The following is a 26,469-nucleotide window of genomic DNA, read 5'->3' as shown; positions in this document are numbered from 1 at the left end:
AAAAAGGCAAAAAAAAAAAGCTTTGATAAACAATTTCTCACTGGGTCGACCCCCTATCTCCCCACTTGTAAAAAGAAAAAAAAGGAAGAGGAAGATAAATGGATTTTTTCTGTTACAATTTGAACAGTTCTGTGTAAGCTTAGTAAGAAAATTCACAGACCGAAGGAAACAGTTTTTAAACAACGAAGCGGTGAGTTAACGACTAAAAGAACTGCAATAAACAGAAAAGGGACCAGACATGGGGTTTTTTTTTTGTATTTTTCTTATTTTAATTTTAACCAAAAACGTGTAGCCCTCCAAAAGGGTTCGAAAATTATAACCTTCCAGTTTAAAAACCTCTTTCTAAATAATAAAAATAAGTCTATACACAAACCACTGATTTGACCAAACCAATAAGTCAGCGGTAGGCAGAACCTGAAGGAACAAAGATTCACAGTTCTGAGACGGGGGGATAGATAAAGCTCGTTCAGTTTCTATTCCAGAAAAGAGTTGTTTGCAACCTGCCTTTTTGTAAAACTAAAGGTCCAACTTTTGTTTGTTTTTTTTGTATGTTTTTTTACATAAAATTTGTATACAGTGTAAAAACAGAACTGTACTGAAAACACTGCGTCTCTAGGCGTCAGTTAATCTTGTTCCATGGGTTCATCTGCTACTTCTGCTGCCTCCTCGCTGTTTTCCATCGACTCCACTGGGGCTTCTGGTGCCTCCTGAAGAGCCGCCGCGTGGGGTTCTGCTTCGCTGCGGTCAGTACCAGTACAGTTTGAAGTCGGAGCTTTCTCTTGTTCTTCCATCTGCAAACCGCTCTGGGCTTCGTCCTGTTCAGTCTCCTCCATTTGATGGCTCTCGTCGGAAGTTTCTTTGTTCACAGTTAAGTTGTCAGTGGCGTTTTTGTCATCCTCTTCAGAAGAATCACTTGCCGTCATTAAGGATTCTGTAAAAAAGAAAAAAATACATTTAAATACTGGGTAATCACAACAATTCCTGTGAGTAACTGCTGATGTCACACACACGCAAAGAAAAGGCTAAAAATTAAAGTACAAGTTTCATCGTTCATTCATCAAAAAAAGCTGGCTTTTTTTTTTTTTAAATAAAATCTTGGTAAATAAGCTGCAGCTACACCAAGCCCAAGATCAAGCTTTGACCTCACTTTTTTTTGGAAATGGTGTTTTGTATGACAGCAAAGTATATTTTCAAACCGCACATACGTCAAGTGTGCTTAACCCAACCGCATCACATCAGATCCACTGATTCCGTTTGAACAGCCAAGCAAACCCATGATTTCAGCCAGGTCACAATAAGGCATCTAAAATCATTTAGGCTGTTTGTTTATAATATAATATATAATAGCCTTCTCACTGTTGGAATTGACAGACATGCTGGACAGGGGCTTAAGGTGAAGGTCCAATCAAACGTATTACCTTCTCCCGCAGAGTGGTCGGGATCATGGGTATCTTTCCCAGGGTCTTGGTTTGGTGATGCAGATTCTGCTTCTTCTTCCGTCATGTCTGAGGAGACCTCACTAGATGAAGCCCTCAGACTAGCAGATTTCTCTTCTTCCTCCTCGGGGTCAAACTTTAGCCTTTTAACTTCATGCTCCTCTGGCTCTTCCAAGTCTTCCTCTGAATGCTTATTCTTTACAGTACTCGTGGGAGAATCCTCGTTATTAGGAGACAAAGTATCACTGAAAGCAAAATGAAAATAGAAATTCAAACCAAAGTTTTCTGTCTTAATTTCACAGTGAAAATTTCCAACTTAACTACTGCTTCAAATCCAATTATGACAAAGCATAACAGTAGTAGCAAAAAGGAAAGCAGAAAAGAAATAATGTGCCATATAGGAATACAATCAGGCAAACGGCAGATATTGGGTTGTAAGCACGTATGACCATTAACGCCCAGTAGTTACTTAACATATGGGGGTGCTTTGCATAAAAAGCTATCGATGTATCAGGTAATCTCATTCCCATAACAGCTGATAAAGTGTTCTTAAGGACTGGTCCATTCCATTGATTGCTATTGTGATAAGACCACTTAGAAACATAAAAACATAGAATTAGCCGGCAAATCGGCTCCCGTCTAGTCTTTAAAGACTCAGACCTTAATCAGTCCTTGGTCTCAATGCATTAACCTCTACCCCTTCTAATAAGAAGCTCTTGCATTTACCTACCAAGCTCTTGAGAAAGTAGGACTTACTTACATTATATCTGAACCTTTGATGCTCTAGATTAAAAAGCATATATCATTCAGTCAAATATAGTTTGCCAAAATGATTGCCCCTAAATAGCTCAGCACTGGAGAAGTTGCTGTTAGTCAACACATATCTAGCCCAAATTGCCCCCCAGCTGCCACTTAAACCCACGGTGACTTAGCCATGAAGAAGCCCCAGGGTTGTTTGGAGATGTTTTAGCCAAGTGTACCCGAAACCTAGTGGAATTATATTTCAGAGCATCCAACCACAGCACTAAAACTCCGGAGAATGTTCTCAACCCTACATCAAAGGCTCTTAGAATCATGCAGGAGAAGAGAGTAAAAGAATTGCCAGATAGACAGAGACCTGTGAGCCTTTTCTTTCTGCAGTAAGTCAGAATCCTTATTCTCCAAGCTGTCAGGTAAACCATTGGTTGTCATGGGACTAGACAGAGAAAGCTTAGGTCGACTCAGTGGACGAGGGGTCCCTGGACCGTTAACATTTGACCTAGAAGAAAAAGGGCTTTTGATCACCCACAGCATTTTTTTTTTTTAAGATATGCAATTTTTTATATTAATATCATAGTGGGGGGAAAAAAACATTTATATTTTCATACTATGCTACAGCACATCATGTTAAGCATGTCCAAATGGGACTACAGCTGTACACCAACACCATTCTTTGCCAGTCTGAAGGTGGTTGTTGTCCAGCAGATGCTGATCAGAATGCGACCGTAACAACTCACGTACCTGTCTGTGTAGCTTTGAGAGTTACTTGGAAACATCACCCCATTCATTCGGTTCAAACTAGTAGAACTGTTTTTCCTGTAAGACAACGGCATGACATTTAGGCTTTTGAACGAAAATGCATTTAAATAAAACACGCTTGCGTGGCAGTGGAACCACAGCAGCGTTCAGTGCTAATTTCTACATAACGCTGTAGTGCATGACTACGCGGAGCCAACATGTATTACTTCATTTACATGCAAATACTTACTCAGAAGAAGGGTACACACAGCTGACAACCATAACGTTCTACAAAAAAAGAAAAGATTAAATGGAGGCCTCAGTAATTCCTTACAAGTTTTAAAGATAGCGCTTAGCGCTTGAAAACAGTAATTCAGTTTAGAATTTGTTGCCATCATTCCAATAAAAACAATCTAGACTCGAACACCATGCTGAGTCGAGGTTTCAGCGCAATGGTATTTTAGTCTCTTAACTTTAGATTTTTGAGAACAAAGTATTCTATTGTTTAGCACAAGGCAGCGATAAGAACTGCATCGGGCTATGGTCAAATATCACATTTTAAAATAAAAATGACACAGGACAGAAAGTTACCTTCTCTACTCCTCGCAGGAACTTGTCAGTCCCTGTGTAATTTCTCCGCGGGTCTGTCACCAGCTCACAGAGTCGCTGAATGGTGAACGGAGTGCTGAATAAGTAGAAAAATGGTTTAAAGAAAGTGGTTAAGAACCCCACTCGAACAGCAAACTGGCAATTACAGGGTTAAACTGCATCTGGTGCACTCATACAGTATAACATGTAGAGGGCACTAGTGCCACGTGTTACTTAATGTTAAATCCTATTTGAAGGGCAAGTTCACGAAATCACTTTTTAAAACTAATCTGAATTTAAAATAAAATATGTAATATAAATATCAGGCTTCACAACAAGACTTGGTTAGCGCTACCAGTCTTTATGGGTTGAGTTAGATGTTCGACCCAATGTGCGTATGTGCAGGGGGGGGTAGCGAAAAGTTTGAGAATTTACCCATTGAAACCAGTGACAATCTTTAGTATTCTCTCCTTCATTTCATCAAAGGGAATATACTCCACATTGGGATTGGGAGGTCCTCTCTGTTCAGGGGCTGTAGATCTGAAGTCATCCATCACCTTCTCCAGTTTAAACATGAAGTATTCTTTAAACTGGGGCCACTGGACACTAGGAGAGTAAAAAGCAACATTGTTACGGAACGGCAACTGAAGTACAGCAAATAAACAAACTAACACTATTTTCTGTTTTGCTAAATCAGACAAATATTTAAGCCGAGAAAACAGAACAAAATAACTTTACGATACCAGTTGTACATACGCATATCCATAATTATTTAGCCGCTTATCATATAATAAAGGGCAGGTACAGTAAATATGGTTGTATAAGTGCAGTCATTTTTACACATTTTGATTGGGGTTCAATAAATTAAAGCTTATGAAAGGAGGAGGCATTAAGCCAGATTAACATACACACATATACATATATACACACACACACACACTTATGAAACCAGAATTGGATAAAAAAAAAAAAGGCACAAAACTGTTGCCTCTTAGAGAAAAGGTTCTGCCCTGAGTGGAGATGCGAGGACGAGCACCAACCAGTGTGTTAACCAATCTGCCGCTTGTCCTCGGTATAGCTACCCTATAAGTTTTTAGCTGCAAAAGTGTAAAACAAAAAATGCTTACATGGTCTCTCCAGTTTTCGCCACATGACACAGAAACTGGTCCAGCTCTGAGCAGACCTCCTTCTTCCCTCGCTTTTCAAAATCTAGAAGAAGAAGAAAAAAAAAACGTAAGTCGGCAACGCATGAGCTTCTTAACGGGACAGTTTAGTGTCCGACACCCCGATATAGAAGAACGTGTATTAATGTAATCCTGCCCTCCTTCAGCATGGTCTGAGATTTGTTGCAATCAGCTGCAAAGAAACCAAAGGGAAGACTTTCCACACATGTGCACAAAGACCTGAACAGACCCCTGCTAGCAGCGCCCCCCCCCCCAGCATATAGCAAGGGGGGCAATTCTGCAGCATTGCCCCATGTGTTTGTAAAATTAACAGAAATTTAAAGGGACCACGCAGCTATAATATGCATTAGAGTGCACATGACTGCCGGAGTGCCCCTTTAAATGAAGCACGGGCTTAACTAGTATCTAAGCAAGAACGACGCACTCAAACTACCAAAAGCAATTGAAACGTATCAAAAGGAGGTTGTTAAAAGTAAATATTTTAAACACATGACCTTCAGAGTTATGAACTTCCACTCAGTACTGCGAAAAGTCCCACTATCACCGTCTACAGCGTAACACGACAAGCAGGACAGACAGTGTTATGTCGCACATTCCAACCTTATGTATATGAACCAAAGCCGGGCAGCTCAAGCTTTTTTTACTTAATCCTTTTTTTTTCTCTATTAGTATTGAATTAAAGATATCGTACTGTGCCGTTCTCTTGTAGTTCTTACATAAGCTTTCTAGACATCTGCCATCCCAATCCATCTCTTTAAAGGGGGGCTCCCACTATACTTTTATAAAATTTTGGATGTCGTATGGATGTAAAGAATATCTGTCACAAATAGTAATTATTTTAATGTTTCATACAAGTACCTCACCCCCCCCATGAACCTGCACTCGTTCTCGCGACTGCACTGATTGCATCACACATGCCCCGCAACCGCGTAAATATTTATGGTGTTTAACGGGCTCAAAAACTGCAGAAAACGCATATGTTTGCCACAATATGATAGCTTCACCGACAGCCCTCAGATGTGAGTTGGGGTAAATCCAGCCAGGAATAGCAATTCTTTACTAGCAAAAACACAAAAGTATCTGTAGGTTTTCCTACGGTGGGACCGCCTCTTTAATCAAAGCAGGTTTTCTTCGGGGCTAAACGACTGTAGACAACATTCTGACACACAATGTAACTCTTCACAGGCTGTCCTTTGATCTTAATGGATGGATGGCTTGGATTACTGAGAGTGAGAAACACAGGAGCGAGCGGCAACTGCACGGCGAGGGTCCGGTTAGAATAAAATCTCTGTTCAGGGAGAAGGGGTTACCACTAAATTCACTAGGTTTTATTTTGGTTTGTGTCAGAAGGCAACACAGAGATGTCAAATATTCCATGAGGTGGTGGTGGGGGGGGGGTTGTTTTGTATTTCAGAGGACAAAAGTCTCTGGATCAGTAAGATCATAAAACGAAAGGCACGTCTACAGCTTTAATATTGGCACCAAAAAAAAATTGAGCTTCGTTGCCTTCAGCTGTAAGAAACACACCCATGGGTTAGGCTCCTGAGACGGCTTAAAAGGGACAGGAAAGAAAAAGAGCAAATAAAAAGCTTTACTAAATAAAAGTAGAAGAGCAATCACCTTCCAAACAAACTCCATAAGCCTACAAACTAATATATATATTAATATATATGTATAGCAGAGATAGCTTATGAAGCCTGCATGTGATTGGATGGCTATTACCCCGCTGTCCCTTTAAGATTATAGATTATGTTGCAACATCTGCAGAACATCTCGGAATAAGCGTTTAGAACCTCTCGATCTACAGCCGGTTTAAACGTTTGCTGCAGCCTCTGGGATAAAGCCTTATTGGTCTTTAAGGATGGAGTCTATCCGAAGGTGAAGCCTTTTATTGGTCCAAGAGCAAGATGTAGAATCACTTTTGAAACCTCCTAGGTCTCATCATCAGATGGAGGTATCGAAAGGTTATTTGGTTATACATCTTCTACGCTGGCCTACTAAAATGTTATCACCTTCGAGTCAAGACTCCGTTTTATTGTAGTCACAGACTATATGGGGGGGGCCTGGGACAGTGCCTGGATCCATTCCGCCAGGCACTCTGCACCGAGGGCAGGATGGATCCAGTGACCCCCCTGACCCAACACGTCCACCAGGCACTCGGCACTGAGGGAGGGATCCAGTGACAAGCCCCCCCAGCACATCCACCAGGCACTTGGCGCCGAGGGCGAGAAGGATCCAGCGACCCCTCAGCAAGATCCGCCAGGCACTCAGTGCCGAGGGATCCAGTGACCCCTCACCAAGGTCCTCCAGGCACTCGGCCCAGAGGGATCCAGTGACCCCCTCAACAAGGTCCGCCAGGCACTCGGCCCAGAGGGCGGGCGGGATCCAGTGACCCCCTCAACAAGGTCCGCCAGGCACTCGGCCCAGAGGGCGGGCAGGATCCAGTGACCCCCTCAACAAGGTCCGCCAGGCACTCGGCCCAGAGGGCGGGCGGGATCCAGTGACCCCTCAACAAGGTCCACCAGCCACTCGGCACTGAGGGCAGGAGGGATCCAGTGACCCCTCAACAAGGTCCACCAGCCACTCGGCGCCGAGGAATCCAGTGAACCCTCAACAAGGTCCACCATTCACTCGGCGCCGAGGGCAGGAGGGATCCAGTGACCCCTCAACAAGGTCCACCAGGCACTCGGCACCGAGGGATCAAGTGACCCCTCAACAAGGTCCGGCAGGCACTCGGCGCTGAGGGCGGGAGGGTTCCAGTGACCCCCCCAACACGTCCGCCAGGCACTCGGCGCTGAGGGTGGGAGGGAATCATGTGGCCCTCACACCCTCAGTGCTCCCAAATATCTAAAGTCCCCCAATGACTAGAAACCACATCACCTGAGCCCTCAACATCCTGATTTGCTCCCATTTATCCCCAATCACTTCCCCATAAAAAAAAAAGATTTTAAATGCTTTCAATTACCAAATACCAGGAAACATACAGCTCCAAATACCCCCCAATTCCCAAGCGAGGTACCCCCATATCTCAGACAAAATACCTTCCCTCAAAGCCAATACCCCCCCATCCCCCACATAAAAAGTTTTACCCCTAATAACCCCAAATCTCATGCCCCCCCCAAAACACCCCTCTCCAGCCCAGCCTGCCCCGAGCAGCCCAATACCCCGGGGGACAGTGACCTTTCAGAGCTTCCTGGAGCCGCTCGACGTCCATGGCCGGAAGAGGTGGGGGGTATCACCCAACTGCCGCCTCACACCGGCTGCCTGCCGCGGCTCCTCTCCCGGCTCCTTCTCGCCACACTCCCTCCTCTCCGCTCTCGGACCGCACAGCACCGCTCCGTCCGGCAGAAACCTCTCAGCTCCACAGCACTAACACCGGGGACCGTGACTTGGGCCAACCGGACCGGCGAGGCGAAGCGAACACTTCAGGGAGCGAGAACAAGCAGCGGCCGTCCAATATGGCGCTCGTGACGTCACAGGGAGCGCGCGGAGGAGGCGACACAGGACTGAGCACGTACAAGCAGCGACGGGGGCGCGCACGGTCGCTCTCGGCCTTTCTCTTTCTATTTTTTTTTTTTATTTTTTTAATGGAATCCTAAAGCGAGCGCTGATTGGTACTGCGTACAGCCAGCTGCTCGCTGATAGGGCGGCTGGTGCTCACGTCACTGGCCTGAGTGCAGAGCATGCCAGATCCATGTGATTCAGTGAGGAGATGAATTAAAGTTGCCATGTGATGTAATTGTTCACACGGTAAGCGTTTGAGCACATGTATAGTATTACCCCCCCCCCGACACGGTGACAGCTGCTCCAACACTGTATTGTCAGTTAAAAGCCCCATTGCAGATTCTAATACTTGCCAACACTCCTAAATTTTCTATACAGGCAACTAACCATTGCATACCACCCAACTGTCCCGATATTGCTTCCCTGTCCTGCTGAGCTCTGCGTCCTGCATTTTGGGGCGATAGTAGAGCTCAACGGGATTTGGGACCGCAACGTCGCAGTCCCAATTCCATTCTAAGAATCCGCTGCCAGGTACCCATCCGCCATGGGTAAAATTTGGGAGGGGTGCCTCTGCCCCTCTTCCCTTCCCTGTGTCCCTCTCATGCCCTTCTCTCCTCCTCTGATGGCCCACCCCCAATGCCCCTCTCTCCCCTCTGATGCCCCTTTTTCCTCCCCCTTTTCTAGGAACTCAGAATGTTTGCTGGGTATGAGGGTTCTACAGCCATAAAAGCCCCGATAATGTGTATAGAAACAGCAGGTCACGTAAAAAGCCTTAGTAATGGCCCAAAGCCGTACCCCCCACCGCACCCCCTGGGGTAAATGCGTCACTCTGACCCTTTCAAATATTGGGAAGCAGATGGCAAATCTCGATTTTCACTACACCCTTCTGTCCCATGTTATTGCCCAACAAAGCATGTTGTGCCACTCAACCGGGTTTGTATCACTAGAGGCACCATACTAAGAGAACAGAAGACAATCGCTGCTTTCGCATTCACGTTTTATTTCGTTTCAGTAACATAAACGAGATGATCAAACCAGAAAATAAAAAAATGAAATTCGCGCTCATTCATCGATCGGCCGCTTCCACAAAGTACTCCCAGCTTCACCAGCTCAAAAGGGGTTAACTCCGCTTTTAGCTATCATTAAGAGATATCACTGGGCGTCCCTCATCTCCCTGGGAGACATAAAATTCAATACTAATTTATTTTTTCCCCATTTTTTTTTTTTTTGCAAAATTTTATTTTTCCAGTTTAATGAAAAAAAAATAGGATTCCATAAAAATAAAAAAGATTAGAATCCTTTTGAGAAGATAATCGAAGATATGCAGCTTCCCATCAAAGCAAAGTCATAATATAACAAAATAACGGGACTGTTTCTTTGGGCTGAAACTAAAGTAACTATTGTAACGTGTGTATAAAAGTTATAACGCATGCAGAAGGAATATAAAAAATACTTCTGTATATAGAATTTTCACATAAAAAAACCATACAAATATTTTATTAGATTATAAAAATAGAGTAAAAAGTTTGAGGGCCGACGAATGTAGTGTACGGTTTTACGGTATGTACAGAACATCATACTGTTAATAAAAAAAAGGAGATGTGGGGCAGATACCCCTTTAATGATCCTTTGCAAGTTCCGCTGCCCGTCGAAGCCGGAGTAAAACATGTTGCCTGCGTCTGCTTTAGCAGCAGCTCACTGGCATCATTCATATGTCGTGGAGAAGAAAGTTCAAAGAGTCACTCGGGCCAAGCAAACCCCCATGGCAATCCAATGGGGGCCACTGCCCAGAACAGGTGAGATACCCCAAAAACTCATGAAAAACAAAAGTAACTTCTGGAAAGAAATGTTATCCCTGTTATTTCTACTAAAAGGTTCTTGCGTAGCCATGGGAATCAAGTGCCGTCTTCTTTTGTCATTTGAAAACAAGGAAATTTGGTAAAGATGATACTTTTATTAACTATAGTGTAATAGATTGCAAGCTTTCGAGACTATTTAGGTCTCTTCTTTAGGAATATTATTTGTGTGTATAATATATTTATATATATTATTTATGTTATTATATTGTGATATAATATGGCCTGAAGAAGAGACCTAGATAGTCTTAGGCAGCTTGCAATCTATTATAATTCAGTTAGCCAATAAAGGTATAACAGATCGCAAGCTTCCTAGACTATCTAGATCTCTCCTTCAGACATAATATATCTATATATGACATATAATAAAATAATATGCCTGAAGAAGTCATCATCTTTGCCCAATTTGTTCTTTTTAGGTCTATATTTATAGCTTTGTAATTTGAGTCATTTAAGTGACGCCGATCCAAAGTACCCCCCCCATACATATGGCCCAGACCCTAGGCAGACGATCTCTTACAAGCCAACTCACAGAGGCCGGCGGATTAAGCCGCACTCCTTGGGAACAGTAAAGCAAAAATCCACTATTCAAGGGTTAAATCGCCGATTACAGCGCAGATTTTCCAGGCAATAAAAGACTTTTTTTTTTTTTTTAGCACTTAAATAATCAGCACTAAGTATGTTTGTTCCAGCCAGGCCTTCAACAGATAACGAGCGCTCTTAGGGAGTTCAATTGATCACTCCGTAACAATCTTTGGTGTGTTTATACACTATCGACATCTTTCGTCTCCGCCGCTTCCACTGTAATTTGCTAAAAACGGCCCCCGTGTTGCGACAACAACCCACGCCGTTATTTTACAAGCATTTAGCACGATTCCAGCAGGCATCGCGAGAAGTCCTGCCAACTCCTCGCACATCCATGCAGGGCTCCTTGCTAGCCATCCGCTAAATCGTAACCTGTTTGAGACAACGATCCTTTTCTTCTTTCTTCGCTCTCCCCCCCCTTAATCCCAGCTACGTAACGGCAGTGAAAACACATTGAATTCTCAGCCGTAAGCACGGCGCTTTCGATGACCGCACGCTGGGACAAAGTACCGGCTGTAGGCAGTAATGGAGACGCACGCCAAGAGAAGCCAAAGCTTCTGCCTTGGTGGTAGACGAGCAAAATGACAACACTCCGCACCCTTTGTTGCCCGTAGTCAGCACAGATAAGGTGTGAACGCTCTTCCATCTTAGCCATATTTCACAGCCTAGTGCCTGCTCTTAACATATGTCCCATGTCAAAAAAAATCCAAATTCATAACAATGTGTAAGCATTTTTTTTAAAAATAAAAAAAAATACAAACAATTTAAAAAAAAAAAAAAAAAATCGAAAAATGGGAAAAAAAATCTGAATTGTTAGAATATGACATCATGGTGGCAACCAGTGGATTTCATCTTCAAAAAAATGTTGACTTTTAATTTTTTTTTTTCATATATAAATGACTTTAATAAACTTTAAAAATAAAGTCTTTTCCTCGGATTCTTCCCTGAAAACAAGAGGAAAGATCAGCGTTTTACGCCTCTGGTCACCAGAAAAAGGGGTCCACGTCGTCTTCTTTGGTCAAATTGAAATCTGTGTAGTTTTTTTTTGTCATCTACCGGAAGGCCAAAAAGCGAGAGACACGACACTACGTGGCCACTGGTGGACAGTTAAGAGATTTGGAATCCAAAACCTATTTTTAATTCTAAAAGTACTTTATAAAAAAGTGAAAATACTGACGTTATCTTTTCCAGGAATGGAAGAAAGTTTTTTTTTCTTTATAAAAAATAATTTAAGGAGACCCCATAGTGATCTGTTGTAGAAGCTCGAGAAGGTTTTCAGTTTCTTACGCGGCCCCCGCGATGGACGACGACTCGCCTCTCGTAGACCTTCTTCATGGTCTCCTCAATCTGCTTTAGGAATACTTGGGGGATCCTTCCGCATAACGTGTGCACACTCTCCAGAAACTTCGTCTGGAGCGGGTAATACATAGACTGAAAGAGATTGCCGTCAAATGGGTACTGTTTGGGGAGAAAAAAAGAGAATAAATAAAATAAAAAAAAAAATCATGAAAAAAAAATTTTTTTTTTTTAATTCTTAAAATTTTTTATATTTTTAATTTTAAAAATCCTCTTAATTCTTTACATTTTTAGTTCTTAAATTTGTCATTTGACAAATAACTTTTGATTACTAATCCCAGCAGGAGGGCAGAAGGCAAATTCTGTAATGATTGACCGTATAAAACACGACAATAATGGAAGATTTAGCAAATTTTTCCATTCTTCCTATTAAATTAAAAGTTTTAGATTTTATTTTGCATTATTTAGCGTCTGTCCTCACAAATAAAGATTTTAGCAAAATACGCAACGAAATGTATAATTGCTCACTAATTGCAGAAATGGTAAAACCCTGACATCACCTTAGGCTTCGGGCCCCGGATGATCGATGTTTTGCCAAAAAAGAGGATTTTTCTAATTAAAATGTAATTAATAAATTAATTTATGCTGCCTTATTCGGAATTTTACAAGGAACGTTTAACGATTATCAGAAGCGGGAGCCAGCTGAGTCACACGAGGTATGATAATAAGAAAAGGCCACGTACGTCCCGTATGACTTCATAAAAGGCTTTGAAGGCCGGCTGCTTGTCATCGTGATACACGCCGCGATTCCCGTGGAGAATGGACACGCCATACTCCTCCGACGTTTTACAATTACTTCCGTACATGCAGTGGTCGGGACGGTAATTCCATTCGCAGGGGAATACGAAGAGCTTCTCTGAAACCACAATCAAAGGCAAAAAAAGCTAATTTTAAACAATTACAAAAAACGTATATTTTTGCATTAGCTGGAGAGAAAATAGAGACTTTACGGGAAATTGGAGACCTTTTATTGGGACAGTACGGACAAATTTGTAAAATTACGTACGTTTCCGCACCCTCGGAGGTCTCGTCCGGAACGGCAGGGTTAGCGCCAGTCCATTCCATTTGAAGAAGAGACCTCCGAGGTCATGAAATATTCTGTAACTCTAAATAATTTCTAAACTAATAGCACATTAGACCCCCCCCCCATTTGGGGCACATTAGCTCAAGCATGACTCCAGTAAAGCGTCCCCCATCCGGTGGTACTGATACCCCACGGGGGGGGGGGGTTAGGCACAAGTACCCTAGGCTAGATTTTAATATCCGTTTTATTATTAAATTTACCTGGATTGAAATGAAAAATAATATTGAGCAGGTCCTGGTCGCCCCACGTGATGTAATTCTTGTACTTCTGATACAACGGATGCAAGATCTCTTCCCACGTCAGGCCGGTCGGAATCATGTTATTCTGCGAAACGGCAAAGAGATCCGTGATAACACGTGTCACGCGTGACCGCTAGCCGGCTACTTACTTCTATCCTAATAATAGAACCTGGTAATGAATCTATATTATTGATCGTCAGCAGACACCCAGACGCGCGGCTGAAACGATTCACAACTAACGGGATTAATCCTAAAATAAGCAATTTATGTTTTTTTTTAAAACATACAGCATATGGGCAGTGTTTTATGTTGCCATGGTGACATATAAATCAATAAACTGCTAATATTAGTAATAAATAATAATAAGCAATACTTTATGTTGTGTATGATAGTGCTATATAAATAATAAATAGCAATAATAATAAATAATAATAGTAATAATAATAAATAATAATAAGCAATACTTTATGTTGTGTATGATGGTGCTATATAAATAATAATAATTATATTACATGGAATACTTTATGTTTTAGCCTCTACCACCTCTTCTGGGCGGCTGTTCCATTTATCTACCACCTTCTCAGTAAATTACACGTGTGTTTTCTTGTGACATCCGAGAACCAGACTATTAACGTTGGCTTTGGCAGAAGCTCCGAGCGAAGCGAAGGCTTCATCGTCACAATGTAACACCGACGGCTGGGCTTGCCAGAGAGTTTCGTTCGATTTAATACTTTGGGTTTATAAAGTCAGTCTTTTTAATCCAAGAGAAAATACAGCCGGCGATGTCAGTTTATTCAGTCTTCCTAACGCCCTCTACAATAACCCCCGAACGCGACGGCATACAAATCACATCCCGGCTGAAATAATATTTCCGTAATCCTCGCACGTCCCCCTCGGGACGCCTCGGCCGGGCCGCGCTCGGGAGAACCGGATAATTGAGCATTCAAAGAAGAAAAGATAAGCAGAAACGCGTGCGCTTTGTTATTTTATCACGTCTTCCCAAAACCCATTCTGCCGAGGGCGTCCCGGAGCTAACAGTCTGATGAGTCCCGTCACACACGGCTGAGCTGGCGAGCCGGCGGCTAATGCCGAGCAAGCGCCGGTGCGTATTTTGGACGCCGCGCTATGCGATTCACGCGTACGCTCCGGAGAGATTAACTAAAGTACTAGAAGAGAACGCTGGGGAAATATATTACGGGAATAAGGAGGCAAAGATAACTCTTTAAATGCCAGAGGATCGTACAAAAAGGTTAACAATGAAAGGGTTAACCCCTGCTCAGCAATGTGATGCCCTCGGGTTTATCTCCAAGCCCCCCTGGAACCAGGCCTGGTTTAACCCTTTGAAATTTAAATCGCCTTCCCGAGACTCTGAAACCTCCCCAAAAGAATATGTTCTTATTTAAAGACGCAGTTCCATCTACTGAAAGCCCAACCATTTAGCAGGATGGTAGGGGTGGGAGATAAATGGAACAGCCTCCCAGCAGAAGTGGTAGAGGGTAATACAGTGAGGGGGTTTAAACACACATGGGATAGACATACGGCTCCTGAATCTGAGACGAGACCAACGACTGATTAAGGTTTGATCTGCCAGCAAAAAGTGTGAAGTTTGCCCCGTTTGATGTTATGGTGCAAACACAGGCAGTAGCGCTGAACTAGATAATGACAAAAACACATCGGTCTTTTTTCTAATTGAATTACTGTATTGGCTGGACCCCCCCCCGAATACGCTGCCCCCAGGTACAGAGCAAAGCCTTTCAATAGTCACTATTAACTCTTTAACGCCGGTCGCTCTCCAACACAGCGACGTCTTACCTTGAAGTGCGTTTTTCGAATGCGAGTCAGGTTCATGAGCATAACTCCAGAGTTGACGCCGGTGCTTCCGTAGAAAGGGTGCCGGGCGAAGCGGCTGTACCAGCCAATCTTCGGGATCTCGTGTTCCGGGGCCATGGCGGCCAGCTGGGAGTCATTAAAACGATGCAGAAAAGCCCAGATGTCATCCAGCGGCCGCAGAAACAAAACATCTGTGTCCACGTACAGCAAGGAATCCACGTCCTGCAGGATCATCTGTGCCGGGAAACAGCAACGATACGTTTATCTCCCAACCATCCATTCCCTTTCACGGATACTCGACTTTTTTTTTTGGATTATTATTTTTTTATTATTATCTCAAATATGGATATCTAGAAAAACTTGGACTTAAATCACAGTTCAAACATCCTTGTTTTTTTAAAGAAAAGCAAATTTTGTCCATTAAAATAACATGAAATGGGTCAGAAATCCAGCGCAGACGGGGTTAATGCTATAAATGACTATTGTAGCTGGAAATGGCTGATTTTTAATTGAATCTCTTCATAGGCATACAGAGGCCCTTTATCACTCCCATCACTCCCGTGTCCCAATGGCCCTTTATCACTCCCATCACTCCCGTGTTCCAATGGCCCTTTATCACTCCCATCACTCCTGTGTCCCAATGGCCCTTTATCACTCCCATCACTCCTGTGTCCCAATGGCCCTTTATCACTCCCATCACTCCTGTGTTCCAATGGCCCTTTATCACTCCCATCACTCCTGTGTTCCAATGGCCCTTTATCACTCCCATCACTCCTGTGTTCCAATGGCCCTTTATCACTTCCATCACTCCTGTGTTCCAATGGCCCTTTATCACTCCCATCACTCCTGTGTTCCAATGGCCCTTTATCACTCCCATCACTCCTGTGTTCCAATGGCACGTTCTGTTCGCTGATCCAAGTTTAAGTTTAAAAGGCTAATTGATGGTTATAAAACCCTTTTGTTATTATGTTACAGCCAGAAATGTCCTTGTTTTCCATGGAATCAGCTCAGTGACCCCTGTACTCTGATCAGCGCCGTGTATAAATATATAAATGGTAACCCGATAAAATTCTATTTACGCCCCATTTATGTCCTTGATTGAGGCACGTGTGAAATAGTCGCTTATTCTACAAAACAAATGACTTCCTGAGGATTACGGGATTTGTATTTCAATGACAGATGCTGACTGCCCTTGAATTAGATTATCGGTGTAAATTTATAAACCCGGTTATGCGCCCCCTGGTGGAACCACAAGAATTTGCAAAATTTCTTCAAGATGCCGAAGTACGAAGAGGTTACAATTTTCTAAACATCATTTGGGAGAAAAAAATAGCCATAATTTCTTCTTTTATTCTTATTTCTATTTATCTTTCTGCTCCTTATCCTCTGATGCCCTATTTGCCCCACCTGCTCACCCCTTTATGCCATTATCCATGCATAGAAACCTAGAACCCACCGGCAGATCGGCCCCATTCGGCCCCCGTCTAGTCACCCGTTGCTCCTGCTGTAAAGACTCAAACCTTAATCAGTCGTTGGTCTCGTCTTAGATTCAGGAGCAGTATGTCTGTCCCATGCATGTTTAACCCCCCTCACTGTATTACCCTCTACCACCTCTGCTGGGAGGCTGTTCTACTTATCAACTACCCTGTTAATCATTGACAAATTATTAAATTCCCTCATACCACCTAAATGTATGGCACCACATCCCCTTGTATCCATTCCCTCGCCCTTTACCCTGCTCGCTTTCATCCCTTTCCTGTGCGCCCAAACTATTTCATCCCTTCCTGTTGGGTTATCTGCTTAACAGATGTCAGGAATTGGGGGAAGCGACTACTAAAGTACAATTTTCTAAATTTTCTCTTAAAAGGGAAAAAGAAGTGCCTTAAAGCAGACCCGTCGCCTAAAAGAAACTCTGAAATAATCAACAGAGAAAAAAAAGTCTATAAGTTATAGTAACAATTTTAACACAAAATACGGCAGCCGTTACAATGTTTCAAATAAAATCATTAAGTTTATCTGTTTTGAAAATATTTATAATGCAGGAATTTGGGGCAATCAATTTAACTACTTCCTGTTTCCTGTAGCAATAAAAAAACGATGTTAAGTGAGCAGCCAATCAGAAAGAGGCATAACAGACAGGAACGTCATGGCTGAATGATAGTCTTATACCCAATTCTCATACCTGGGAACGTTCCAAACGAGCTGCCCCTGAGGCTTTTGGAATATTAACCATTTAAGATTTTACGTTTTACCTAAACGGCTCTAATACCGGAACACAAGGAAACTTGACTTATTATTTAAAGATACACTTCACTGAGTCACCTGCATTCAAGCAGGGATATCAACCATAGCATACTGGGAGCAAAAGCACCAACTGGGAGTCTTATATATGATCCCAACGGGGTAGAATAGGAAGGAGTCGGCTCCAGGCTGTGTGACCCGGAGAATCTACCCTGAGATAAGGGCAAAAACCCAGAGACTCGGGGGCAAACTCTGGGAATTTGCCCATTCCTCCTATCCATTCCTATCCACCACCCATAACGTAGTTACTGAGAATGTTTGCGTTTCTTGGTTAACGAAATTCAAACCCAAAGCTGTAACTTTTGAGCCCCGGGGCATTTTGGACGGGGCACGTTCTGACACCCAGTAGGATGCTGCAGACGATTCCGGTTTATGGCACGTGCAGACATGTCCGGCCAGTGACTATAAGCTTCTTAACACAATTTCAGCTTCTGTGTGTTAGCGATGACGTGGACTTCTATCAAATTTCGCCAACATTAACCCTTTGTAAAGGAAACCTCTTTCCCAATCACTCCCTGCCAACAAAGCTTGACTTTCCTATTCATAAACCGGCCATTAAAAAAACGTCAGCGAGACGCGCGAGCGTCTGACAAACCGAGAAAGAATCCTTAGCCGGAGGGAGATTGGAAATAAGAGCTCGAAGCCGCAGACCAACCATTCCTACATCTGGATTCAAACCGGACAAGGTCTAAAAGAGAAGAGCTTCTGGAGGCCAGGTGTCTCTCTTACCGGAAGAAATAGACGCTGGGCTGCGCAGGGCTTAAAGAGTTTCTTCCATTCCTCTGGATTTCCTACCGAAAACGTAATTGGGTAAATGGTGTACTCGTACTTTTTGGTGGGCGGCCATTCATTAAACTGTTGGAGAAAAGAACATACGACGACATAGATTAATGAAGCACTGAGTATGTGATCAGCAAGCCACGGTGTGCGATCGTGGGCTACGGTGAGGCCCAGCAGATTTTGGTTTGGTTTGGAAGGGTCTGTGAGCCAAGCTGGAAAATGGAAGTCAACTTGGCTGCCCTAGTAGCATAACGTCAAGACCTAAAGTCAACGTCGGTCTTACTCCAGCTCAGCTCCATCTTATCTTGGCCAGATCTTTGGTTGACTCCTCAATCTGAATCATGACCAGCCTGGGGTCTCTCCCCCTATGCCAAATCTCTAACTGGGATAATAATAATAATAATAATAATAATAAATAATATATTATGATACTTTACATTCTCCTTCAACTTTGTACTAATTAAGTTGTTTCCTCGCAGACAAAAAAAAAAATAACAGTACGGCCCCAAATAACTCTCACCCAACGCTTACCTTAGTTTCAAAATCTGCTTTTAAAGAGTCCTCTGCAAAGATGTGGAATTTGATCCTTTTCATACTAAACAGTACCGCTGATTTCAGCATCGTGACCGTTTCTTCCACGCGGTCCCCGCACGTCACCACAGCAAGATGCATCCACTCGGGGGGCACCACCGGCCGCTTCTTTTGCTCCTTGGTTCTGTTGAACAAAAAGTTAAATGTTTTTACCGCTGTAAATCAATAAAATTAGCGAGGCCCTAATCTCATGAATTAGGAAATGATATTTTTTTTAAAAAAAGGTTTTACGGACACAGAGTAACTTCTCATTCTCTGAGCTTTTCCGTTGCCACCACAACACATGCTTTACTTCTTCTCCCAGGTCAGGACCAAGAGGGTTCTTCTCAACAGTATTAAAGTAAAGTTGTAACTGAAACGGTTAATGGTTTGGTCCATATGGACGGTCTCGCCATTCCAATAATTCTGCAGCCAAAATTAAAGAATTTTCTGTAACCTTCTAACCCTTCTACGACAGACACCAGTGTAACATTTTATGGTGTATCCATAATGTAACATGCTGAAAACCAGTTCATCCCAGTAACACAGAAGGACTCTGGAACACCCTGTTTACTCTTCTCCTAAAAAAGCATAATATAAAATAAATCTATCGACGCCATGAGCAAGCAGCCATTGTTGTCAGTCATGTGATATTTCGGGTGACTTTCCCGGCTCAAGCACCACACTGAGCTGATGCTTTACGGCAATGCTTATGAAGTCCGTTCCTCCACAGACTTTCATTAGTCAGAGAGTCTGGTTGTGTGATTAAGACTGAGCCATTCTATTGTTCCCCACAGGCAGTATGATAAGGAGTCGGGGGTTTGTCTAGTAGATTGGGGGGCAGATAACAGAGCGAGAACTCAAACAAATGGCTAATATACAGCTGCCTGAAAATATATTATGGGACAGAGCAATATTTTTGGGATTTCTTTTTTAGTCTAATACTAGGAATAAAACAAAAACGGTAGGAGTTCCTCCTTTAAACCAACCGAGAAAGAAATAAATACACACGGTAATGATTTTCGAGGGCGGCTTCCACTGACTTAAATGATTCAGCCCATTGTTTTAATTCTCCGATGTCTTTAAATATCAACAATGGCCGTTTGATTTCCTGTTGAACTTGGCCTGGAAGTGATTATATTTCGTCGGAGTGCGGAGACGTTCAACTTTCCAGCTAAAAAACAGGAAAAACTTGCCTGGAAAACAAAGTGGCAGGAAAGATGATACTATATCGGGTTTCTTTTTTGTTGTTGTTGTTGTAACATCTTTAAGGAAACCAAAATGTATCTTCCTTTGTTCTTCAAAGGAAAGATGTCTAAATTTAGGACAAACGTAATGGAGTAAAAGACCTAGGAAACGTAACGAGAAAGGAAAAGAAACTGAGATAAGGAAAAAAGAAAAACAAAAAGAGCTACTTAATAAACTACAGGGAAACACATTGATAAAAACCCTAAATAATCAAAGAGAGCTAAGCTTGTGTGCTCGGGTGGTCTTAGTCGGTCAGTTCTAGATGGTTCAGACCCTTTGAATGTATGGGCTGTAAGGAGCGCTATGGAGATTGTTGGCGCCATATAAATAAAAAGATCCATAATGTGGTCACATTTAAAAGCTTTCTCCCGGGAGACTCCAGCAAGTAGAAGGGGGTATTTACTTTAACATTATATAAATGTTGGGGTAATTTATAGATCGCTAGCAGCAACTCAACAACTAGACAGCAGGTTGGTTCCGGCAAAGCCTCGCCGATTTTTACTTGGACCCAAAACCAGCCTGTAGCCCCCGTTAACGTCGGTGTCCTTAATATTCTATAAGATTGGGACGGAGAGTAATAAAGATTTCGGCACCAGTTCTGAAAACGCTTCACAGACTCGAGGTCTGGTTGGGATCCATCAGTCACGTTCTGCTCATTTGAATCCATCTCCTACAGCTTCGAGGTTGACCAATAGGCCTATTTTGTCCTTATTTGATGTTAGAAACATAGAAAATTAGAATCGGCCCCATTCGGCCCATGTTGGCCAGTTTTTCCTGCTGTGAAGACCCGAACCTTAACCAGTCGTTGGTCTCGTCTTAGATTCAGGAGCCGTATGACCATCCATTGCCAGGAACTTGGCTGAGTGGCTACCATATTGTTTGAGGGATTGATATGTACATCTGGAGCCATCCCAGGTCACCATAACAGCTTGGCCAGGTGGGTTCCCATGGGCTACATCTCCTTGTTACAGGCCACAAACGGATCAACCCCCACCCGATTTACCTCCAGAAACGTTCAAGCCACTTTTTTTGTGGTTCCTTGAAAGCTACGAACTTGAAAACAATTCCCCCAACTTCTCAAGCAGTATTTCTCATCTGCGATTTAATGCTCTCCTCTCGGCGGATGACACTTGACAAACAGCTCGTCTAAACAGATGTGAGCCAAGGATAGATTTATATAAGAGTAATTGATTAAACTGCCACGCAGAAAATTGATACAAATGTGTTTTTTGATTTTCTTATCCCCTTTTGGTAATGGTTAGAATAAAAGGCTCTGCGCGGAATTCTAGTGGATTATAGATCTTTTTACGAGTAGAAGCTCTTTTTTTTTTTTCCTCGAGGCATATCTTTTGACATGACCTCATCAATCAAATTAGCTTTTAGTGAGAAGGCAGGAGCCGGGGATTCGGAAAAGATGCTCTCAATAAAAGTCTTTTTTCTTCTGTTTTATAAGGTTTTTAACGTCTTTCTTATTGGTCTTTTGGAACAGTTTGGGTTTTAAAAAAAGCTTCTTATCTGGGCCATACGGATGAATTTAAATCAGGGGGGTTTAGCTCATAGCCTTAAGGGAAATTGTAGAAGATATCTCATCTGGCAAATGATAAGATTGTATGCTCATGCTTTGAGACAAAAAAATTCTAAGGTTATAAATTCCACAAAAAAATACTGAGAATTGATTGAATTTTTGGATATTCTTCTTCTTCCGTGAGCCAACAATCCCTCGACCACCCTGCATCTACTTCTAATGCTACACGTATCCCTCATCCTATCCCTCTCATGTTATCTTCCAACGGAAGCCCTCATGTTAACCCACTTCACCCACAATAAATAAGATAAGCCAGTCCAAACTAGTCAAAATGTAGCTGGCCACCCAACAGGTCCCACATCTAGAGGAACTTTGCCAAGGTCAACCGGTCAGTCCAAGTTGGAGTCTCCAACCCCCAAGATTCTTTTTCTGTTACAAAATGTATCAAGTTGGCCAACTCTACCCATCATGAACAAACTAAACAATCCAGCTCCAGAACTTATTAACGATGACACCCATTGGCCAACAAAGGGCCAACAAGGGTTATAGACCCAGGAGACGCAAAGAAGATATTCAGTTTACTTGATAGAACTCTGTAGAAACTCAAACAACGAGCCAAATGAAGTTTATCTGCCTTCAGAACATTTTGATCCTTGGAATCTTGGTCTGTTTAATGAGTGCTGGACATGTAAAAAGTTGTTATTCCAGCCAATAAACAAAAAGATCGGGATAACAAAAAGTGCGTATGAGCTAAACCATGAGCCTGACATCATCGTATCGTTACAAAGAACCAGAAACAAGGATCTTTTACAGCACAACACATGTTGGATGTCAGGGTGACAAAGTATAGAACATTTTAAAACATTTTGATGTCTACTGTTAGGACAGATAGTGTCAGCCCAGGTCGGTCCCCTCGTTAGTCCCCGCTTAAGGTTCCCAAAAGACTTTTGCCAGTAATTTTCAGCCCAAAAGATGAAAATTCGATACCGCTGTATCTTAAAGAAATCTTTAAGGAGCACAGCGTCGATGGAGTCAGCATGGCCGCCATAGCGTAAAAAGGCTGGTTGGGGAGCCCACCCCCCAGTCAGTCTCTGGTTGAAGTTATTACCTTTTATTGGGCCAATAAATTAAAGTTACATCTTTCGGGACCTCAGATGTCTCTTCTTCAGATGGACAGTAGATTTTTGTACACGATTCATTATTTAGAATTGACATTTTTGGGCCTACGATATATCCCCCCCCCAAGGGTCCTGGTAAGTGTATCCGGTCAGCCCCCATTACATTATCTTAAAAGGAACACTCATTTATTGGCTATGTAGCCCACATATAGAGTGCATGCCTGCCAACTGTCTCGCTTTGCACAAGGCAGTCCCAATTTTGCCACTCTGTCTCCCGCTGTCCCAACGAGACGGGACGGCGGGATTCGGGTCTGTAAACCCCCGTTTCCGATTTAATTCTCTGCAAAGAATTGAGTGACGAGCTACCTCCCAAGCTCCGCCCCCGGCGCCTCGATTCACCGGGGTAGATGTTGGGGGTAATGAGAGTGGGGGTCCCCAAAAATGTGACCTACCTTTTGGAATCGCTACACATGGCTTATACAGAATCAGATAAAGATACACAAGATTTAAGAACCCGTTTTTGAGATGCGTACTCATGAAGAAGAGACATCTGAGGTCTTGAGTCCACAAAAAGGTATCACAAGCCGCTTGGACTACATTTAATACGAAAGCGCAAGTCGGCCGCGTTCCTGGAATATTATTTCCCGCAGCTGCGAAGCCCGTGGACTACACATGGTCAGCGGGATACGTCTTCGAGACGTCTGCCAGCTCACAACTTTTCTTGGCAGGGATCAAATTAAAATATGTGCTTAATTTAAAGCCTACCGAGGCCTCTGCCTTCCAAAAGTTGTTTTAATAAGTTATTAAACGACGGCACATCAGTCTCTCTTATTCGAATTTAATATCAAGAGTCGTAAAACCGACGGGCGCTATAGGTTATAAATATTACGCCTAATAAAAGGCGTCGGGGGTGATTAACTCTCGCGCTGCGCTACAGCATATGTTAGCGGCTCACAAATAAAAAGGAGAATCCCGATCACAGTAGCTTCACGCCGCGCAAACCTGGAGATCCTTCCGGGCTCTGCAATTAAATTGTAAGCTCTTTGGCGCAGTAACTTAAATCGTCAACCTCAACGCGCAGCGACTTAACGGAACTACCTGCAGGGATCGTTTCTCCGGGAGAGACGGTAGTGCGGATGCTGCGTAACATCTTGGGATGGGCTGTCAACGGCTATACGCCTTTAAAAAGCGATTTAACTCTTTGCGGGCACCAGAAGTGATAATGCTTAACGCCGTGATTTAACTCTTTACGAGCAGGAGACACAAAACTGCTCTAAGTAGTCATTTAACACTTTGTGAGCAAGAGAAGTGAGAAATACTTTGTTTAAGCAGCGCCACGGGGCATCTTTCTGGTACGCGGAGAGTTAAGAAGCAGAACTGGGAATGACAGGTTCGCTCTCGGAGTTACGCCCCATATCTATATATCTAAGGGCCAGGGGTGGTTAGTATTACCCCCGGCGGCTAAGTAGTTATAGGACAGAGTCGTGGATTGGGGTTTATTATTACCTGGCATCGGACCCGATAGCCTTCTCATCTCTCCTCTTCTTCTTCTTCAGGTGGGTATCTCTCCTGGGTTTGTGCCCCTCCACGGATCTGAAGTAGCTGCTGGTGGGGGGCTGCACCCCACCAAGTCTGGAAGGGGCTGGCACATTGGGTTTTGGGGTCCCTCTCACAGCAGGGTCCCCAGTGTTTGCCAGGTACAGATAGAGGAGGAGGATGCCCCCCAGACACAGCAGGCTGGCCAGGAGCTTGCAGTGGGTCCTCATGATGTGGGGTCACTGGGGGGGTCCCCCTCACCCTGGGGTCTCAGCCCTGGGAGCAGCTCCTGGGAGCAGCATTGTGCGAGCTGCCTGCACCACGTATCCGATTGTCAGAGCAGGGGGAGGGGAGGGGAGAGCAGAGGGTGGAGGGGAGAGGGCTGGGAGTGGTGGAGGGGGGGGGATTACCGTAATTCCTGCAGTGGGAGCTCCTGTTCTTGAACACTTCTGAAACTCATTAAAGTGTGTGCATCAGTAGTTTAAAGCTGTGGCTGAGCAACGACTCCCATCATTCTCAGACAGCATTTGTCGGTTGAGGGTCTTGGGAGTTGGATGGGAGCCTAGCTTGGAACCTACTGTATATACATAATGCGCATAATTTAGTTCTAGGGGGAAAAAATCCTAAATTATTACAAAAGGGACTCCCCAGTGTTCTGTATTCTTACAGTTCAAATACGCAGCCGCCATTGTATAGCGCCATCATATTCAGCAGCGCTGCACACTACGTAGGTTTGGATCAACAACATTTAATTGTATGGCTGGAGTGAATCCAAGTTAATACTAATTATTTGGGCCAACGAAGAAAAAAAGATATAAAGTAATGTAACACATACACTCATGCTAACACATACACACTCACTCTAACACATACACTCATGCTAGCACATACACACTCACTCTAACACATACACTCATGCTGACACACACACATCCACACTCCCTCTAACACATACACTCATTCTAACACTTACTCTAACACATACACACTCACTCTAACACATACACTCATGCTAGCACATACACACTCCCTCTAACACATACACACTCATTCTAACACACACACATACACACTCCCTCTAACACATACACTCATTCTAACATACACACATACACACTCACTCTAAGACATACACTCATACTAACACATGCAAGCTGACACTAAAAACACAGTCATGCTAACACACTTACACGCAGACACACTATTACCACCAAACACCAATCTTCTGCACTCGAAATAGCCATGTAGGGGGCAGGTGAAAGGGGCAAACGCATATGGGAGGATTTGCATTTGCAAAACGGACGCCATAGAAATTTAAAGTGACCATGCAGCTATTATATGCATCAAAGTGGATTAAATATCTGGAGTGTCCCTTTAAGGATCTGCGTATTGATTGATTGAAACTCAGATGTCCAGAATAAAACTGTTCCGATTGGTGAAGGATGTTGATTGGACATTTTATGCCTCAATTAAAGGGTATTACAATTTTAGTTTCATGTACCTTTAAATAATATAATAGCTTCACGCAGTCAGATGTTAAATGAATTTTAAATATCAATTAAAGAACTATCTTTCCCGGGAGCTGAAACAATAACCCCAGTGTGTGTTTTATAAACAATGGGGCTATTGTCTTATCTGCAGCACTTTCAGTCTATTGTGTGGGACCACGACTACATCGTTGAAGGGATCAACCAACGTGGAACGTCCAACTGTCTAATACAAAAGTCTGTGTTATTTATATTTTCTTAACGTGAATCTGTTATTTTTTCCTAAATCCTACTTACTGTCCCCTCCAAAAAAAAACAACTATTTAACCGTCCCTTTAATTTCCTTTTCCTTGAAATTAAATTCCACACCCCTTATTGCTTATTTCTCCCCATACAGTTATCTCTCCCCTGTTGTTAAGTTGCTGATTGTTGTTGATTGGTTCAGGCAGCCTTTATAAGGCAGGGAATAGATTAGATGATGCTGGCTCTGCCACAGATTAATTATGGAAACCATGTTGATTTCAGATTTAATAATTTATTTATATTATAATATACATGCAATCGTTACAGACATGAGCAGATTTAGAGAATTAACCCCTCTATTACCAGACATTACACATACAGTCACACATACATACACGGTACTGGCTTACACTGAGCTTGGTGTGAAGAAAGGACTCAGCCTATCAGGGGAGGTTTCTGAACCCCCCCCCCAACAGGAGGGTTGAGAAGTTTCATTTAGAAT

The 26,469-nt window shown here is 43.1% G+C and overlaps 2 protein-coding genes across 2 annotated transcripts; both read right to left on the bottom strand.

Annotated features, from left to right (window-relative positions):
• Positions 1–244: 244 nt before the first annotated feature.
• PPP4R2 (protein phosphatase 4 regulatory subunit 2) lies at positions 245–8,172 on the bottom strand. The gene is made up of 9 exons (XM_053468979.1): positions 7,886–8,172; positions 4,649–4,730; positions 3,957–4,127; positions 3,525–3,618; positions 3,184–3,221; positions 2,937–3,011; positions 2,554–2,694; positions 1,419–1,681; positions 245–931 (listed from the first exon to the last, which is right to left on the bottom strand). Exons 1-9 carry the CDS (start codon positions 7,917–7,919, stop codon positions 624–626), a joined length of 1,206 nt encoding a protein of 401 aa, XP_053324954.1. The 5' UTR covers positions 7,920–8,172; the 3' UTR covers positions 245–623.
• A 3,364-nt stretch (positions 8,173–11,536) lies between these two features.
• On the bottom strand, positions 11,537–24,563 carry GXYLT2 (glucoside xylosyltransferase 2). The gene is made up of 7 exons (XM_053469871.1): positions 24,208–24,563; positions 18,772–18,955; positions 18,190–18,315; positions 15,142–15,393; positions 13,291–13,414; positions 12,690–12,862; positions 11,537–12,108 (listed from the first exon to the last, which is right to left on the bottom strand). Exons 1-7 carry the CDS (start codon positions 24,465–24,467, stop codon positions 11,926–11,928), a joined length of 1,302 nt encoding a protein of 433 aa, XP_053325846.1. The 5' UTR covers positions 24,468–24,563; the 3' UTR covers positions 11,537–11,925.
• Between the last annotated feature and the right edge of the window lie 1,906 nt (positions 24,564–26,469).

The sequence above is a fragment of the Spea bombifrons genome, chromosome 6 (assembly GCF_027358695.1).
Source record: "Spea bombifrons isolate aSpeBom1 chromosome 6, aSpeBom1.2.pri, whole genome shotgun sequence".
NCBI classification, from domain to species: domain Eukaryota; kingdom Metazoa; phylum Chordata; class Amphibia; order Anura; family Pelobatidae; genus Spea; species Spea bombifrons.
The sequence above is the reverse complement of the archived record's forward strand: the minus strand, read 5'-3'. Positions and strand labels throughout refer to the sequence as shown.

Bases quoted from the DNA above. Each gene is read 5' to 3' on its own strand.
- PPP4R2 (XM_053468979.1), bottom strand. From the start codon at position 7,919: ATGGACGTCGAGCGGCTCCAGGAAGCTCTGAAAG. The intron at 4,128-4,648 runs GTAAGCATTTTT...TTACTCTCCTAG, and splicing joins GCGAAAACTGGAGAGACCAT to TGTCCAGTGGCCCCAGTTTA. The intron at 1,682-2,553 runs GTCTCTGTCTAT...TTTTGCTTTCAG, and splicing joins CAGAAAGAAAAGGCTCACAG to TGATACTTTGTCTCCTAATA.
- GXYLT2 (XM_053469871.1), bottom strand. From the start codon at position 24,467: ATGAGGACCCACTGCAAGCTCCTGGCCAGCCTGCTGTGTCTGGGGGGC. The intron at 13,415-15,141 runs GTAAGACGTCGC...GCCGTTTCGCAG, and splicing joins TTCGAAAAACGCACTTCAAG to AATAACATGATTCCGACCGG. The intron at 12,109-12,689 runs GTACGTGGCCTT...CTCCCCAAACAG, and splicing joins TTTATGAAGTCATACGGGAC to TACCCATTTGACGGCAATCT.